The 18,588-nt window shown below is 42.4% G+C and overlaps 2 protein-coding genes across 2 annotated transcripts in view; both read left to right on the top strand.

The window, feature by feature from the left end:
- appa (amyloid beta (A4) precursor protein a) overlaps positions 1-8,686 on the top strand; it is a 40,100-nt gene extending 31,414 nt beyond the window's left edge. The window contains 9 exon segments of the mRNA XM_070445857.1: positions 386-457; positions 697-855; positions 1,073-1,201; positions 1,631-1,730; positions 4,918-5,142; positions 5,352-5,497; positions 7,220-7,263; positions 7,265-7,364; positions 8,020-8,686. Of these exon segments, the coding sequence (XP_070301958.1) occupies positions 386-457; positions 697-855; positions 1,073-1,201; positions 1,631-1,730; positions 4,918-5,142; positions 5,352-5,497; positions 7,220-7,263; positions 7,265-7,364; positions 8,020-8,121 (1,077 nt within the window). The 3' untranslated portion in view covers positions 8,122-8,686.
- Positions 8,687-13,614: 4,928 nt separating this feature from the next.
- Positions 13,615-18,471, top strand: atp5pf (ATP synthase peripheral stalk subunit F6). The gene is made up of 4 exons (XM_023997837.2): positions 13,615-13,705; positions 14,131-14,301; positions 17,477-17,604; positions 18,364-18,471. Exons 2-4 carry the CDS (start codon positions 14,132-14,134, stop codon positions 18,390-18,392), a joined length of 327 nt encoding a protein of 108 aa, XP_023853605.1. The 5' UTR covers positions 13,615-13,705; position 14,131; the 3' UTR covers positions 18,393-18,471.
- Positions 18,472-18,588: the final 117 nt, after the last annotated feature.

Below are 18,588 nucleotides of genomic sequence, written 5' to 3'. Positions count from 1 at the left end.
AACAACACACACACCACACACACACACACACACACACACACACACACACACACACACACACACACACACACACACACACACACACACACACACACACACACACACACACACCCACAAGAACACCAGCCACCCTTCAAACGCACACTTCTCTGCTTTTTTCACTCTGTATTGTTTACTCTCGTTCACTCGCTCGATGAATCACTAACCAACCTGTTGTTGCTAACACTAGTATTATTAATCGTCTAGCTTTAGTGTTTGCTTTATGGAGCTGCTACATAGTGTTGGTAGTTTGGAATTACTGTGTTTTTACTTTTTATTTGTATTATATTACTGCCTCCGGATCCTTATTTCAGTCAAGTCAAAACTCTGAAGCACTTATCGTAAGTCACTCTGGAAAAGAGGTCTGGATTGGGAGGCCAAGAGTCTACCTCGTGCTGATAAGAAGGCTGTCATCCAGGTCAGACACACACAGAAGATACTCAAACATATTCATAAATGTTAAATCAGTGACTGTCAATGTCATAGCTGTTGTTAGTCTGAATATTTGATAGTAGTGTGGTGGTGGTAGGGAATTTTAATTTGTGTGTGTCAAATACTATGTGTGTCTTATCATGTACCTATCTATGTTAAATATGTTTGTATATTAAATGTGTCATGTTGTACAGTATAATAATGTGTGTGTGTCTTATCACACAGCGTTTCCAGGAGAAGGTGGAGGCCCTGGAGCAGGAGGCAGCCAGTGAGAGGCAGCAGCTGGTTGAGACCCACATGGCCCGGGTTGAGGCCCTGCTCAATGACCGCCGTCGCCTGGCCCTGGAGAGCTACCTGACCTCCCTGCAGGCCCAACCACCCAGGGTAGGTAGAGAGTACATAGTAACAGAGTATAACACACACGGTGTTGCCTGGCCCTGTAGAGCCACCTAACTGCCCAGCCACCCAGGGTAGGGACACACACACACACACACAAAGTACATATGGATCATCCTCCCATTGTCTTAATCCTCCCACACACAGACTGATGTTCTGACTCATATCTCTCTCTCCCTTTTTCCCTTCTTCTCCTTCTCTCTAGCCTCGTCATGTGTTCAGCCTATTGAAGAAGTATGTCCGTGCAGAGCAGAAGGACAGACAGCACACCCTTAAACACTTTGAGCACGTCCGCATGGTCGACCCCAAGAAGGCCGCACAGATCCGACCCCAGGTAATAAGCCCACTAAAGGCCTTAAAATTTAAATTTTTTAAAAACTCACATTTGAATGTGTTTTACATGGTGACAGTAATTTTGTCATTCTCATGAAGGCCAGCGAAGGCTGAAACATTTTGATTTGATCTTGAATTAGATGAATAAAGATTTTTATTGATGCTCTTATTACTTTTTGTATGTACCTCGTCTCACGTTGGTTGAGCACCTTCTAGTCCTGTCCAGTGCAGAAACAAAATATTTGCCATTTGTACCAAATAAAATAATAAACCTAGAAACAACATTTCTCATCCACCCCCAATGCCAAATGTGCTCACACACACAAACACCATTACACCACTGAATGGTATTTTGGTAATCTCCTGACGTGTACAATGTATGGCTCACAGAAGATGGCTTGTATTAAATAGCATTCAAATGTACTTGTAGGTACTGACCCACCTGCGTGTGATTGAGGAGAGGATGAACCAGTCCCTGGGTCTGCTCTACAAGGTTCCCGGAGTGGCCGACGATATCCAGGACCAAGTTGGTGAGKTTTTTTTTCAGTCTCATTTCTCCTTCATTAAAACCAGGTAAAGGTTGACCAGGTCTGTGTGYAAGCATTAACTGATATGAACCAGTAACCTGCCCTCATCCACACTGTCACCAACCACTATCCATAGTTTATATCCACAAAACCCTCATCCACTTTTCCTTTTTCATTCATGATACAGATAATCATATAACATCATGACATCTCTCAATTCTCACCTACACCTCTGTCAAATCTATAACTACTTCCCACTCCCTCCCTCCCTCTCTGTGTTTGTCTGGGTCTTGAGTTGTGTGCGTCACCGAGCCGTCTGAGTCCGTCTCAGACTGTCTAGTTTTCCCTTCTCTCAGGCTGCTCCCCTGCCCTCTGCGCACACACACACCGCCTCCCAGCAACACAGACATTGGTTTGGTTTTCTCCTGTCATTTAAAACAAATGAGAACAGAGAGCGACCTTGTTTCAAGTGAAGTGCCTGAGGAAGACTTAAAGGGTGCCTCCCAAATGGTACCCCATTCCCTATATAGTGCACTGATTTTGACCAGGGCCTATAGGGTACCTAAAGAGCATTCTGAAAGTATTCAGACCCCTTGACTTTTTACACATTCTGTTAGGTTAAAGCCTTATTCTAAAATTGATTTARATATTTTTTTCCCATTATAAATCTACATACAATACCCCATAATGACAGAGCAAAAACAGGTTTTTATACATTTTTACAAATTTAAATAACCCTTTACTTTGTTGAAGCACCTTAGGCAGCGACTACAGCCTTGAGTCTTGGGTATGACCCTACAAGCTGGGTATGACCCATGACTTCTGCATATCTTTCAAGCTCTGTCAGGTTGGATGGGGAGCGTCGCTGCACAGCTATTTCCGTTCTCTCTCCAGAGATGTTTGATCGGGTTAAGTCCGGGCCTGGCTCTGGCCACGCAAGACATTCAGAGACTTGCCCGAAGCCACTGCTTGCGTTGTTTCAAATTAGATTATTTGTCACATGCCACGAATACAAAAGGTATTCGTGCATGTATTCGGTGCAATATCACCTTACCTTACAGTAAATAGTTACTTACAAGGCCTGAACCAACAATGCAATAAAATAAAAATCTATATACAACCAATAGAAAAATAACTAAGGAGCAACAATAAAACAGTAGCGAGAGGCGAAAGCACATTTTTTGCCATTTAAAATACATCAAAATGATCAGAAATAGTGGTAGACATTGTTAATGTTGTAAATGACTATTGTAGCTGGAAATGGCAGATTTTTTATGGATATCTACATATGCGTACAGAGGCCCATATTACAGCACCATCACCCTCTGTTCCAATGGCACGTTGTGTTAGCTAATCCAAGTTTATAATTTTAAAAGGCTAATTGATCATTAGAAACCCCTTTGCAATTATGTTAGCACAGCTGAAAACTGTGTCCTGATTTAAGAAGCAAATAAATTAGCCTTCTTTAGACTAGTTGAGTATCTGGAGCATCAGCATTTGTGGGTTCATTACAGGCTCAAAATGGCCAAAACAAGCACATTCTTCTGAAAACTCATCAGTCTATTCTTGTTCTGAGAATGAAGGCTATTACTAGCTAGAAATTGCCAAGAAACTGAAATCTCGTACAACGCTGTTACTACTCCCTTCACAGAACAGCGCAAACTGTCTCTAACCAGAATAGAAAGAGGAGTGGAGGCCCGGTGCACAACTGAGCAAGAGGACAGTACATTAGTGTCTAGTTTGAGGAAAAGATGCCTCATAAGTCCTCAACTGGTAGCTTCATTATCATAGTACCGCAAAACACCTGTCTCAACGTCAACAATGAAGAGGTGACTCTGGGATGCTGGCCTTCTAGGCAGAGTTCTCTCCTGTCTTTTCTTTTGCCCATCTTAATCTTTTTTATTGCAGTCTGAGAGATGGCTTTTTCTTTGCAACTCTGCCTAGGTAGGTTGACTTGGTGTTCTTGGGCACAGGTCTTGTGGGTTAGCTTGAAGCATGTTTGGTATACAGAACGTGTCAGGGACAGGTTGAAAATGTCAGTGAAGACACCTGCCAGTTGGTCAGCGCATGTCTCGGAGACAATCCTGGTAAATCCGTCTGGCCCTGCGGCCTTTGGACTTTTGCCTGTTTAAAGGTGTTATCTCACATCGGCTATGGAAAGTGTGATAAACATCTCCGGAACAGCTTATGCTCTCATGCATGCTTCAGTGTTTGCTTGCCTCGACGCAGAGCTATAAGTTATATAGCTTGTCTGGTAGGCTTGTTTCTGGCTGTTGCTTAGGGTCTTTTCCTGTGTGAAGTGTACCTTCGCCCAGTCTGGGGTCCTATCATGAAGCTTGATCATTGAGTGCTGCAGAGATGGTTGTCCTTCTGGAAGGTTCTCCTATCTCCACATGTGGAACTCTGAGATCTGTCAAAGTGACCGTTGTGTTCTTGGTCACCTCCTATCCAAGGCCCTTCCCCCGATTGCTCTGGTATCAGGGGTCAGCTCAAGGAAGAGTGTTGTTGGGTCCAAACTTCTTCCATTTAAGCATGATGGAAGCCACTGTGTTCTTGGGCCTTCAATCCTTCCCCAGATCTGTGCCTTGACACAATCCTGTCTCAGAGCTCTACGAACAATTCTTCCCGCTCATGGTCTTATTTCTGCACTTCACTTGACCTTTTATATAGACAGGTGTGTGCCTTTCCAAATCATGTCCAATCAATTGAATTTACCAATCAAGTTATAGAAACATCTCAAGGATGATCAATGGAAACAGGATGCAGCTGAGCTCAATTTCGAGTCTCATAGCAAAGGGTCTGAATAGTTTTTTTTTATATTGATGACGGAAAACCAATTATTTAGTACATTTTAGAATGAGGCTATAATGTAAACAAAACGTGGAAAAGGTCAAGGGGTCTGAATACTTTCCCGAATGCACTGTTTATAGGAAATGGTGGCCATTTGGGACACATCCATATTCTAGTGATCCTATTTTCTTGTCTTTGTATGTACTAATAAATAATCGTAATTGTTCAATTACACAGTCATTTACCATTCTATTGCAACAGCRTTGACATTCTCTCCTTTTGTCTCTACCCTTGTTTCTTACACCTTCCATCCTCCCCTTTCTATTCTTCTCTCTCTTAATCCTCTCTGCTGCTGTCTTTCACCCTCTTCCCCKTTTTTCCCATTTTCTTCTTTCTCCAGAGTTGCTGCAGAAGGAGCAGGCAGATATGGCCCAGCAGCTGTCCAACCTGCAGAGTGACGTGCGGGTGAGCTACGGCAATGATGCCCTGATGCCTGACAGTATTCCAGACAGCACCAGGGCCTCCCTGGACCTGCTGCCCCAGGAAGAAGACCTGGGCGTGGGCCTGGACGGACTGGGATTTATCCACCCCGAGAGCTTCAACCAGGTCAACACAGATAACCAGGGTAGGTGTGCCTAAAGCTATGATCAATACAAACAGAATCAGGGTGGGAACAGACAGAACCAGGGTAGGTGTACTATACATACACATTACTCATTAAATGTACCGAATCCATAACTGATTGTAGACAGCTGTCAGGGTCTTGACAGGGATGAGATCAAAGCGAAACTATATTAAGAAGATACTCAWCCTCCCTTTTCACTTTCTCTCTAGTTGAGCCTGTGGATGCCCGCCCTATTCCTGATAGAGACTTTCCAACACGACCAGTGTCTGGTCTGAAGCCAGAGGAGATTCCTGAGCTCAGGATGGAGGCAGAGGAGAGGCACAGCACCGGATTCGAAGTGCACCACCAGAAACTGGTATCTACACACACATACCACCAAAAGCTGGTACACACACACACACACACACACACACACACACACACCTTCATTTTGTATATTTGCACTCTTTTCATAAATGGCCAGATACAAGCATCATGGAGTTATCCCAGACATATCCATGCTCGTATGGGTATGTCTAGCCATATGTATTGGCTGACCGTTGGCATGGTAACCAAGGCCTGCCGAGATGACTAGGGTTAGTAACTGGCGTCTGCGATGCCAGGATGTTAGTTTCACACCAGCGCTAATTTATAATTGTCCTCAGATACGCAGAAATGAATAGGGCCTGATTTTATTTTTTTACATTTGAATAAGAAATAAATCCAAGGAGTAAATCTAACATCCCGATTCTCGAGCTGCAACACACAGACGTGTCAACAGACATGGAGRTKAATACATCATTATTGGACGTAGCTACCRCRTGTCTGCCCCTCCTGTTTGTTGTGATGCTGAGTTTGCTGACTGTCCGCTGTACGTAAACACATGGACAAATACCTTTTCGACTCTGAATTGTGGAAAGGTAAACACTAATTGTTTCAATTTAGCTCTCGCATTTACGAGTGAAAGAAATGTAACCATCGATATGGAAAATACTTGGTTGCGTTTGTGCCAGTGTGATGTATATTTAATTCTGCGTCCCATAAGTTCTATTTTCCACGTAACATTACGAGGATCCAGCAACCTGATAGACTGTAACTGTAATTTGATCCACGTCACAAAAAGCATTACAAAAGTATAATCAAAAATAAGTATAAACATCTTGGAATTAAATGGAGTCGGGAGTTTAGACTGCCAATGAAGAATGAATCTGGTATTAGCTATAGAGCAATGCTTCTAAAATGCCTTTGCACTAGATTGAGATTTGATCATTTAAGTTCATTTGTTTTTATGTTTTCAAAATGATTTTGCTTTTAGTGTTGATTAGGAACCGTGTCTAAAAAGCCAATACTTGTGAGCTGGCCCTATTGAATGACCCTGTTTGTAGAAACTAACTTGGGGCATGTGCTAAGAAAATCATTATAGATAATCATCTCTCTCTACACTGTACATGTATTGGATATAACAGACAGACAATCTGTGCTAATTCCCAAAACATATATTTCTTGTTATATTCTGTACTTATCAGTATGAATCTTTTATTTATGTTTTGTAAATACCTTTCAAGAGGATGAACTAACCAGGTGTGATCCATAATGTTTGTCTACAGCACATGAATCTCCAACTTGCCGCGCACGCGTCTGGTACTTTTAAAAAGTTGGACAGGTTTGGCAGGTCTGAACCGCGACACCATACTTCACACTTAGAAAAACAAGCGCTTTCGTGCCCAATTAAATTCTTATACATTTTGGTATTTTCCTCATTAAATAGGGGGGGGGAAATGATTATGTAACAATCATCTTGTATAAACTCTTAAGCTTACCTCTAAAATCCCTCTAATGTAACTCTGAACCTTAATCCCAAACCCTCAACTTTACCGCGGCCTCTTTTAACACCTAAACAGTCATCCTAACGTTAGATTACAACAAATCATGTCTTTTGTATTCCATCCAAAACCCAAATTATCTACTCTCTCTCCAACTTCATTTCACCTTAATCGCTTGAACTCCTGACCCAGATCTGTCTCCATAAATCCAGTCAGTATTTGTGATTGGTTGTGCAGTGTGATTTACAGTCCCTCTTTCTCTCTCCTCTCTCTAGGTGTTCTTCGCCGAGGATGTCGGCTCTAACAAGGGCGCATCATCGGGCTGATGTGGGAGGCGTCGTCATAGCGACCGTCATCGTCATCACCCTGGTGATGCTGAGGAAGAAGCAGTACACGTCCATCCACCACGGAGTCATCGAGGTGAGGGGTAGAGGAGATGTGTGTGTGTGTGTGTGGACTTGTATTACTATCTAGTGGGTACCGGAAATCAAAACGTCCCACAAGTATAGTGAAACAAGGGAAATTCTCCCAGAGATAAAGGTTAAGAGGTAGGGTTAGGTGGTTAGGGTTAGGACAATAGATTTTGAATGGAAATCAATTTTAGGTCTCCACAAGGATAGTAAAATATTGCTATGGTACTATGTTCTTGACTTTGGCTCGCATTTCCTTTTGTCTCTTTCTGTTGTTTATGAGTTTGAGACTTGAATCTAAAGTCTGTGTAGAAGGTAAACGGTGCACATGTACCGTGTCCACATGTACTGCATCCGTAAATCATAGTAATGGAGTGGGAACAGCCCCCACTCGTTAAACAACAAAAAAGAACCAGCAATAGTGTATGACACGTGTCAAACTCATTCCACGGAGGGACGACTGTCTGTGGGTTTTCACTCCACCCTTGTACTTGATTGATGAATTAAGGYCACWAATTAGTAAGGAACTCCTCTCACCTGGTTGTCTTAATTGAAAAGAAAAAACTAAAACCTGCAGACACTAGGCCCTCCGTGGAATGACTATGAACCCCTGGTGTACAAGGACATACCATATCTTGTGTGTAACACATCTCTCTGTTCTGCAGGTGGATGCAGCAGTCACCCCTGAGGAGCGCCACCTGTCCAAAATGCAGCAGAACGGCTACGAGAACCCCACCTACAAGTTTTTCGAGCAGATGCAGAACTGAGAAATGACAAGCCCCCTCACCCCTATGACCACTACCCAACCGCTCTAACCCTCCACACCCCTATGCCCTTAACACTATCCCCAATCCAAACCAACCCTATCCTACCCTCAAGCAGTGCAGGTTGGAACCAGGCACCACTATCACTCCTGGTSTAGATAGACTGTCCCCTTCAACACTGGTCCAGAGTCAGTSTTTAGTTTGATTTGGAATGAGTTGAGGAATGGATTTGGATAGGGAGATCTGACTCCAGACCAGTGTTATTTAAGGGGGCATTCTCTGGCTGTAGTGCCAGCCACACTGTCCCCAACCCTACACTACTGCATTCTCTATACACTGGGGAATAGGTGAGGTCTATGGGTCAATGAAGCCTCCTCTCCTCCTATCCTTCCTTCCTCCCTCTTTCCTTCTCTGTGCATTCTTATGACAGCTGTGCTGTGTTAGGTCACACAAGGCTAAAATGATGATAATGATGATGATGTACTCGGAATGAGCTCTTTATTTTAGTTATTCTATCGTTTTCGGTTTTGTTTTTCAAAAAAKAAATTAAAATTAGAAAAARATCATATGTAAAGAGAAAAAYGTCTTTTTTTAAGTTGCGTGTAATGTAACAAAGTAGCTGTTCCTATTTAGTGCATGATGACAAACATTACGACGGGGTTATTATTGAAAAATAGTCAAATTCTGCGTCTCCAGAGAGATTCTCACATAGAGATGATCATTCTAGCAGGATTGTACATTTAGTATCTTTCTCGTGATACGTGACTTAAATTACATTGGATAAAAAATATATATGAATCTCGGTGAATGGGCTCTCTGTTTGGATACATGTTTAATACACTGTAAGAGAATCTGTGCTTTTTCGATTTAAGGGTCTTCCTTTTTTATTTCAACCATGATGTTCCTAAAACTGCGGGCTGCTTGATCCGTATTTGTATATTATTATTTGATATGATTATCTTTAGTTTATTGCGTTGCATCCTATTGCGTTTTGCAGACCTAATGAATCAACCCTATTTAATTTTTGATTTCTTTCTTTGATTCCATGTTGTCTTGTGTTTTTTTTTTTAAGATGGGGGGGGGGGTGTATGTGGCGGGAAGGCCGGTTCAGCCGGAGGAAGGGGAGAATGGAGGGATGGGGGTGGATGACTCTGTGTTTTCTCCAGTCTAGTTAGAATTCTTGTTCCGGTTCTATGTTTCCGCAGAAAATAAACAACGTTCTTCTCCTCTGTACATTGTGTATATTACAACAATCAAATACCATTTGGGGCTTACTTACTCTTCCCAATCGGTTCCTTTCTTGCTTCAGCTCATCCTTCTCTCTTTCTCTCTCTGCTGAGACTAGAAACAGAGCAGGATCAGTGCCTGGGGGTGTGCATGTGAAAGATTGAGAGAAAGAAGGAAGGATTGAGGTAGAGGGAATTACTAGCTGTTCCAGATGGATAGTCAGACAGGCAGTCTGTAAAATGAATCTCCAACCACCCTCCTCCCCTCTTTCCCCTACTTCAGGCATGCGACTCACCTCTCTCAAGCACTTGTCTAGAGCCAGCCATACGACGGCCTAGAAGGCAACTTTCAGGGGGTAGCAGGGCCGTCAGTAATTGGATGGACTACAGTTTCAGTGAGAAGTAGTGCAAAATATAGGCCTGGGATAGGGTGCCATTTTGCGACGCAGTACTAGAGGTAAGGCAGTTGTTGTGGTGTGTGTAGAGCTGTGTGCATCACACACTGCTGCAGGTGGGTCAGTCTTTGCTTGGGTTTTCAGAGGATGCAGTACCTCACTATAGCCAGAATAGAGTTAGAGAGAGCAGGGTTTCTTTCTTTATTTCTCTGTGGCTTATTTCCACTGTGTGTATTGTGCAAGCCATTTGCTTTGACTGGAAAAACGCTTTCTACACTGTATTCCATAAATAAAGTTTTGAACGTACATACAGCTCTCACTGAGTCATGGCTCCTAAGTCTTGCGGGATGGGATATATTTCACTACCGTAGTGTGATTTTATGAATTATGCACTACCTCCTTTTAAGCACAGGACCAAATGATTCCCTGATCTAGATTTTGTTTTCTAATTATACACTGCTCAAAAAAATAAGGGAACACTAAAATAACACATCCTAGATCTGAATGAAGTGAATATTCTTATTAATACTTTTTTCTTTACATAGTTGAATGTGCTGACAACAAATCACACAAATTATCAATGGAAATCAAATTTATCAACCCATGGAGTCTGGATTTGGAGTCACACTCAAAATTAAAGTGGAAAACCACACTACAGGCTGATCCAACTTTGATGTAATGTTCTTAAAACAAGTCAAAATGAGGCTCAGTAGTGTGTATGGCCTCCACATGCCTGTATGACCTCCCTACAACGCCTGGGCATGCTCCTGATGAGGTGGCGGATGGTCTCCTGAGGCATCTCCTCCCAGACCTGGACTAAAGCATCCGCCAACTCCTGGACAGTCTGTGGTGCACGTGGTGTTGGTGGATGGAGCGAGACATGATGTGCTCAATTGGATTCAGGTCTGGGAACGGGCGGCCAGTCCATAGCATCAATGCCTTCCTCTTGCAGGAACTGCTGACACACTCCAGACACATGAGGTCTAGCATTGTCTTGCATTAGGAGGAACCCAGGGCCAACCGCACCAGCGTATGTCTCACAAGGGGTCTGAGATCTCATCTCGGTACCTAATGGCAGTCAGGCTACCTCTGGCGAGCACATGGAGGGCTGTGCGGCCCCCCAAAGAAATGCCACCCACACCATGACTGACCCACCACCAAACCGGTCATGCTAGAGGATGTTGCAGGCAGCAGAACGTTCTCCACGGCGTCTCCAGACTCTGTCACGTCTGTCACGTGCTCAGTGTGAACCTGCTTTCATCTGTGAAGAGCACAGGGCGCCAGGGCGAATTTGCCAATCTTGGTGTTCTCTGGCAATGCCAAACGTCCTGCACGGTGTTGGGCTGTAAGCACAACCCCCACCTGTGGACGTCGGGCCCTCATACCACCCTCATGGAGTCTGTTTCTGACCGTTTGAGCAGAGACATGCACATTTGTGCCTGCTGGAGGTCATTTTGCAGGGCTCTGGCAGTGCTCCTCCTGCTCAAAGGGGAGGTAGCGGTCCTGCTGCTGGGTGTTGCCCTCCTACGGCCTCCTCCACGTCTCCTGATGTACTGGCCTGACTCCTGGTAGCGCCTCCATGCTCTGGACACTACGCTGACAGACACAGCAAACCTTCTTGCCACAGCTCGCATTGATGTGCCATCCTGGATGAGCTGCACTACCTGAGCACTGTGTGGGTTTTAGAATCCGTCTCATGCTACCACTAGAGTGAAAGCACCGCCAGCATTCAAAAGTGACCAAAACATCAGCCAGGAAGCATAGGAACTGAGAAGTGGTCTGTGGTCACCACCTGCAGAACCACTCCTTTATTGGGGTGTCTTGCTAATTGCCTATAATTTCCACCTGTTGTCTATTCCATTTGCACAACAGCATGTGAAATTATTGTCAATCAGTGTTGCTTCCTAAGTGGAAGTTTGATTTCACAGAAGTGTGATTGACTTGGAGTTACATTGTGTTGTTTAAGTGTTCCCTTTATTTTTTTAGCAGTGTATATGGAAATGTCTGCTCTACTCAAATTACAACCAGCTAATTGCAGCATTACTGCAAAAATGGAAGAGGCAAGTGGAAGGAGGAGAAAGTAAGGAGCTTGTCTGTCGGACCTGCATTAAAGACCAAAATTGGCAAAAGAAAATTGTGATAAATAAAAAAGTRTACCAGTTTCATTTAATAAGGACCCCAAAAAATTGACAGCTGTGCCATATAGATTGCAAAATAGTTGGGAAGAGATTTTCGATGTACTGAWTCCATGACAAATGGAACTGATACACAAAATGACGCCGGATTCAAAGCGTAGAGTTTTTCAATTTAAATTATTATACAAAATTCTTGCAACCAATAGAATGTTATATAGATGGGGGATACAACCATACCAGCTCTGCAGATCTTGCTGCGATGAGACAGAATCATTGGATAATTTGTTTTGGTACTTTCCATATGTAGTTTTGTTTTTGGTCGCAAGTTCAGGAATGGCTGAAGAATTGCAACATTTACCTGGAGCTTACTCTGCAAATAGCACTGCTGGGTGATTTAAAAAGTCAATTGATTAATAATATAATAATACTCTTAGCAAAACATTTTATCTTTAATTTACAATATGTAGAATCTTGAGAATAGAACGTTTCAAAACTTTTGTGAAACATCAGAGTACAGTTGATAAATATATGGCAAGTTGTAGAAACATCTCAAGGATGATCAATGGAAACAGGATGCACCTGAGCTCAATTTCAAGTATCATAGCTACTGAGGTCCTGGATGGCTGGGAGCTTGGCCCCAGTGATGTACTGGGCTGTCCGCACCACCCTCTGTAGCRCTTTGCGATCAAGGGTGGTGCAATTGCCATATCAAGTGGTGATGAAGCCAGGCAAGATGCTCTTGATTGTGCAGCTGTAGAACTTTTTGAGGATCTGAGGGCCCCTGCCAAATCTATTCAGCCTCCTGAGGTGGAAGAGGCGCTGCCGTGCCCTGTTCATGACTGTGCGGCTKTGTGTGGACCATGTTAAGTCCTTAGTGATATGYACGCCAAGGAGCTTGAAGCTCTGGACTTGCTCCACAACAGCCCCGTCGATGTGGATGAGGGGATGCTGTMCCCTCTTTCTCCTTCAGTCCTCTACCAGCTCATTGGTCAACCTGACGTTGAAGGAGATATTGTTATCCTGGCACTACACTGCTAAGTCATTGACGTTCTCCCTAAGTAGTCTCTGACTGCCCACTCCCACCCGCTGCATGAAAAATGCAGACTGTGCTGCAATGATCTCTATCTGGTTCTGCAGGCATCCCGTGGGAATGTAGCCCTCTAGTTTGTACCCATTTAAGTAGGCCTAGACTAGGCTACAATTATGTACCTCTTTTTCTGAGAGAGTAGGAAGGTATGTAATTGAAAAGATACGTATGTTTTTGTCCTGTTTGATTTTGCTTTGATCAACACCACATGATTGCTTATTGTCATGTTATTATAGCCCATGTAGTATTTTATTTCAGTAGGTGATCATAGACAACTAAAATCAGATTAATGAGATTAAAACAATCAGTAGGTTACTGGTACACACTGTAAATGCAATTTTAGCCTAAAGAAAAACAAAATAGATTTAGAGGACTGTACAAAGAAGTTGAGGGAAAGACGAAATCATTTGTGTAAAYCCAGCAAGTATGTTTTTTGTGTGACAGTTGTTGCTTTGCCACAGGGGCAAAGAYATGCACCTTCAAGGCATTGACTAGTTTGATTTTCATTTCAGAATAAAATACCAAATAAGGTAGCAAATAAAGCATCATTATTATGTCAGTGATATGAAAGCTGTGCACATTGCTATGATAAAAACTGTGTAGTGCTGAAAAGAACATCGCTGTAGAGATGCGCAGCTAGGACGCACGTTGATGTTCCGGAACACGACCGATTGAAAAATAGCCACAATGCAAAGCGGTTTATCACATTGGAAGTAATCACTGTGAACGAGTGTCAAATCCAAGGTGAGTGGTGTTTTTTAGCAGAATTAAACGCATTATAATCGTTTTCATTGTATTAACGCCAAATCTTACATGTTCGTCATCTTCATGCTAATACAAGTCATAGCCAGCCGGTAAGAGAGTCGACTAATATTGTAACTTCCCCCAAATACTGTAAGTTAGCTAGTGTCATGYTTTTTGTTGTTGCTTCAGATGGGTGTATGGAAGATATGCACAGGGTTGGGTTTCCACTAGATCCCACAGCCACGTTACCGCCGTCAGCTATCCAGCTAGTTAGGAACCGTTAACTAGCTAGCAACGTTAACTTCAGCTAGCTACTGTACACGCMCTGTTTAGCTTTCGCCAGTAATATACATGTTCAGTTTAGCTAGTTTGGTAGCGTTACTGTCAAACTTAACAGTTGTCATTTGTCCCTCTCTGTTTGACAGTATGGCGCTTCATAAACTATTCCGGTTGTCCTCGCTGTTCCGCTCCGCGGTGTCATTGACACTGCGCAGGAATTTCGGCCTGTCTGCTGTCCTCTTCAACCAGGCCAAGGACCTGGACCCTATCCAGAAACTATTCCTAGACAAGATCCGCGACTACAGCWCCAAGAGCAAGTGAGTGCAATAAATAACCGCACTATTTGTCCTACTGTCACTACTGCTAATTTACTTGTTTATTCATGTTGGTAGGCTATAAATTAGCTAGGCTTAAGTGGAATGAYCCGTGATGTCATGACAGAGATGGTGGCAGGGAGACTTCCTGACWGCACGTCCTTTTAGCACTGCAGAGCTATTTGCAAAAGGCTGGGCCATATGTTCAGTAGGCGACCGTTGTGGGACGTTACAAATAAAAATGTCGTGAACAGAGCTTGCAGACTTGATTCTTGATTATACAGTACATGTCAGAGTCGTGTTCATTCTATATAATATATTTCTATCTGAACGTTCCACAATGTTGTGCACCTTCTGAACCCGGCCCTATATGCCTAGATGGCAAGATCCATGAAACGCATAGGATGCTGAAGGTGTTTTTATAGGTTTATATATGTCTGACTCATTATAATAATAGAGCTGACTAGTTATGKGGTTTCTTGAGCTCACCCACTGCAACAACGGTAGGGCTGTCYCCGACGACAACAACAAMAAATCTTGGTCGACCAAGATTTGCCTGTTCTGTGCATTAGCCAAATCAACTATATTCACTGAGCTTGTCTGATGCTTTAAGCACACTGCTTGATTAAATAGTTAAGACACACACATGACTAGAGGGACTTSCTGTGTTAAAAAAAAGACAGTGAGTGACTTTGACAATCACCTGTTGTCTCTCCTCCCTGCTGCAGTGACCACCACAGAACATCAGTGTTTATCGTGTTGCTTAAGCTGCAACATAATTACAGCCAAATTCTGACTGGAAAGTTCTGTTACCGAAATCCCTCATTTGTTTAGGAAAAACATTCCCTCAACACTTGCTCTCTTTACATGACACGTGAGCATCGCACGCACGTGACCKWTAGGGCCTGACCTATAGCATATCATAATATATCATATCATAATCACATCAATAAATTGGTTCTAACAAATTCCGAACACCATGGCAGCAAAATGGATGAAGAGTACGTGACAAATAAACTCGACTAGAACGGTTTATTTGTTGTTAAAGCGAACCTCGAATAATTAGCTTAATTTTAAAACGAAATCATGAATGACTCATATGCTTTGATGACATGAACTTATGAATGATTGATACAGTATCCAATAAGTATTTCAAATGTAGGCCTAAGTAAGTTAACATATTAGGACTAAATAGGATGCGCTCTTAGGCCTACAGCTCAATGGTGGTTATACAATGCTGCTCAACTCAGCCTACTAATGATAATGACATTACTTATTATTATTATTATTATTTTTCTGACAATTTGGAACATTGTAAACACTAAATAAATTATAAATAATATCAGAGAGGCTGTTCTAACGGGGAAAAAAAGTGTAAAGAAAATATAAAAAACAGCCAAATTTGTGAAGTTGTTTCCTTGACATGGAGCTTGGTGCTCACGGAATAATTAGGCTATTAAACAAACAGTCAAACAGGCAACTGAAGCAGGTATATATTTCTCTTTATTTATAACATACAGTGCATTTGGAAAGTATTCAGACCCTTGACTTTTTCCACATTTTGTTACGCTACAGCCTTTTTCTAAAATGGATTACATTTTTAAATCCTCATCAATATAGACACAATAACCCATAATGACAAAGCAGAAAATAGGTTTGTAGAAATTTTTGCAAATGTATTAAAAACAAAAAAACATACCTTATTTACATAAGTAATTCAGACCCTTTGCTATGAGACCGAAATTGAACTCGGGTGCATCCTGTTTCCGTTGATCATCCTTTAGATGTTTCTACAACTCGATTGGAGTCCACCTGTGGTAAATTCAATTGATTGGACATGATTTGGAAAGGCACACACCTGTATGTAAGGTCCCACAGTTGACAGTGCATGTCAGAGCAAAAACCAAGCCGTTAGGTTGATGGAATTGTCCGTAGATTTCCGAAGACAGGATTGTGATCCGACGGTTACAAAATCTTGGGAAAGATAGCAAAACATTTCTGCAGCATTGAAGGTCCCCAAGAACACCGTGGCCTCCATCAATCTTAAATGGAAGAAGTGTGGAACCACCAAGACTCTTCCTAGAGCTGGCCGCCCGGCCAAACTGAGCAATCCGGGGAGAAGGGCCTTGGTCAGGGAGGTGACCAAAAACCCAATGGTCACTCTGACAGAGTTCCAGAGTTCCTCTGTGGAGCTGGGAGAACCTTCCAGAAGGACAACCATCTCTGCAGCACTTTACCAATCAGGCCTTTATGGTAGTAAAAGTGGTAGTCCACGGTAAAAGGCACATTACAGCCAAAAAAARGGCACCTAAAGGACTCTGACCATGAGAAACAAGATTCTCTGGTCTGATGAAACCAAGATTGAACTCCTGAATGCCAAGTGTCACGTCTGGAGGAAACCTGGTGCCATCCCTAAGGTGAAGCATGGTGGTGGCAGCATCATGCTGTGGGGATGTTTTTCAGTGGCAGGGACTGGGGCACTAGTCAGGATTGAGGGAAAAGATAAACGGAGCAAAGTACACAGGTCCCTTGATGAAAACCAGCTCCAAAGTGAATGGGTCTGAATACTCTCCAAATGCACTGTATATGCATGATTTATAAAGCCAGGCACATTTAATAGTAAGGCTACTGATTTCTAGACCTAAATAAGTTGGTTTCCTCACTTTTCTTAGGAAAACAGCCCTTATTGTGTCTCCCCTCATTCTGCTGCTGCCTCCGCTTTATGCTCGTGAACCAATATGCTCGTTAACTTTGCTATTATGCACATAGCAACATGGTCTAGGAAAAGGTGCCAATTCAACAGCGTGTTTTCTGAACCGTGGACAGTGACCACTAGCCAACGCGGGAGACAGCAAATTTGTTATAAAATACATTTGTTATTATTGTTGCACCGTTGTTCAAATATAATATAACCATATACAATTTTAGTAGCACATGTATTAGAGTGATTGMCTGTGCCATCCCCACGGCCTCCACAATGGATTAGTCCACTCACAGGGGCAAATCAGACCGGTGTCTTGTACACAATGATATATATCTATATATATTTTTGCTACTGCTCCAATAAAGAATTATCGGTTGACCAGTTGACTAAATGGGGTCAGCCATAAACAACAGTGTATTCTATTCTACAGTGTTGTTTTTAAAGGTTCATTCCCCATCTTTCTCTTTTCTCCAGGGCTGCAGCAGGTGGGATTGTTGATGCAGGCCCCTCTTACGAAAAGGGTGTCTCAGAGGAGATCACCAAACTGCAGAGGTTATACGGGACCGGTGACCTCACCAAATTCCCTGACTTCAAATTTACAGGTTTGTTAAGGCCATGCACTGCAGTATAGATCTGGGACGATAAACTGAAAAGGATCAGACTTTTTTACTGATATCATTAATAACGACAAGTTGCCTACAGTAGAGAAATGTGACGTTTGAAATAATATGGACGATTGCTAATGGAACAATAGATAGCTACGACATTTAAAGTGTAATAGAAAAAGTAACTGGGGTATAAATTCATTTTAACAAACGTGTTTGATTTCTCATTATTGTGATAATTGTCAATTTATTGTGATATGGATGTSACCCAGCTCTACTGCAGAAGTAGCATTTCTTGGTAGCTTAGTCATAGACTAAATTGTAATACCCCCATCTCACCCTACGTAGCTTACTCRTTCTATGCTTAAAGCAGGGGTGTCAGTCATTCCATGGTGGTTCTAGTGTCTGCGTGTTTTTCATTTCAATTAAGACCTAGACAACCAGTGAGGGGAGTTCTTTACTAATTAGTGACCTTAATTCATCAAGTACAAGGGAGGAGGAAAAACCCAGACACTCAGCCCTCCATGAAATGAGTTTGACACAGGTGGTTTTAAAGGATTCATTCACCATCAACCAGGGTTGTATTCATTAGGCACCAAAAAATATATATATAGATATATATATATATATATACAAAACATGAAAGGAACTACCGGAACAATAAACACTTGTTTTTGTTTTGCAAAGTGTTTTACTACAGTATGCACTAATGAATACGACCCAGCATTACTCAAATCTCCCTTCTCTCTTCTCCAGAGCCCCAGCTGCAGGAAGTGGCCAAGTGAACACTGGCCATGATGACGTTGTCTCTGTCCTACATRTCACCACTATAATGTACTATTTAATAAATGATGTTGGATTAAATGTGAGAACATTTGTTTTCTTACGCTAATCAGTCAAGGGGTTATAGTAAGAGTGATTTTGCAAACCATGTTCAACCTTTACATGCTTCCATTTTTGATCATTTACTAATTTTGAATG

Source organism: Salvelinus sp. IW2-2015, linkage group LG12 (genome assembly GCF_002910315.2).
Source record: "Salvelinus sp. IW2-2015 linkage group LG12, ASM291031v2, whole genome shotgun sequence".
Taxonomy (NCBI): Eukaryota; Metazoa; Chordata; class Actinopteri; order Salmoniformes; family Salmonidae; genus Salvelinus; species Salvelinus sp. IW2-2015.
The sequence above is the reverse complement of the archived record's forward strand: the minus strand, read 5'-3'. Positions and strand labels throughout refer to the sequence as shown.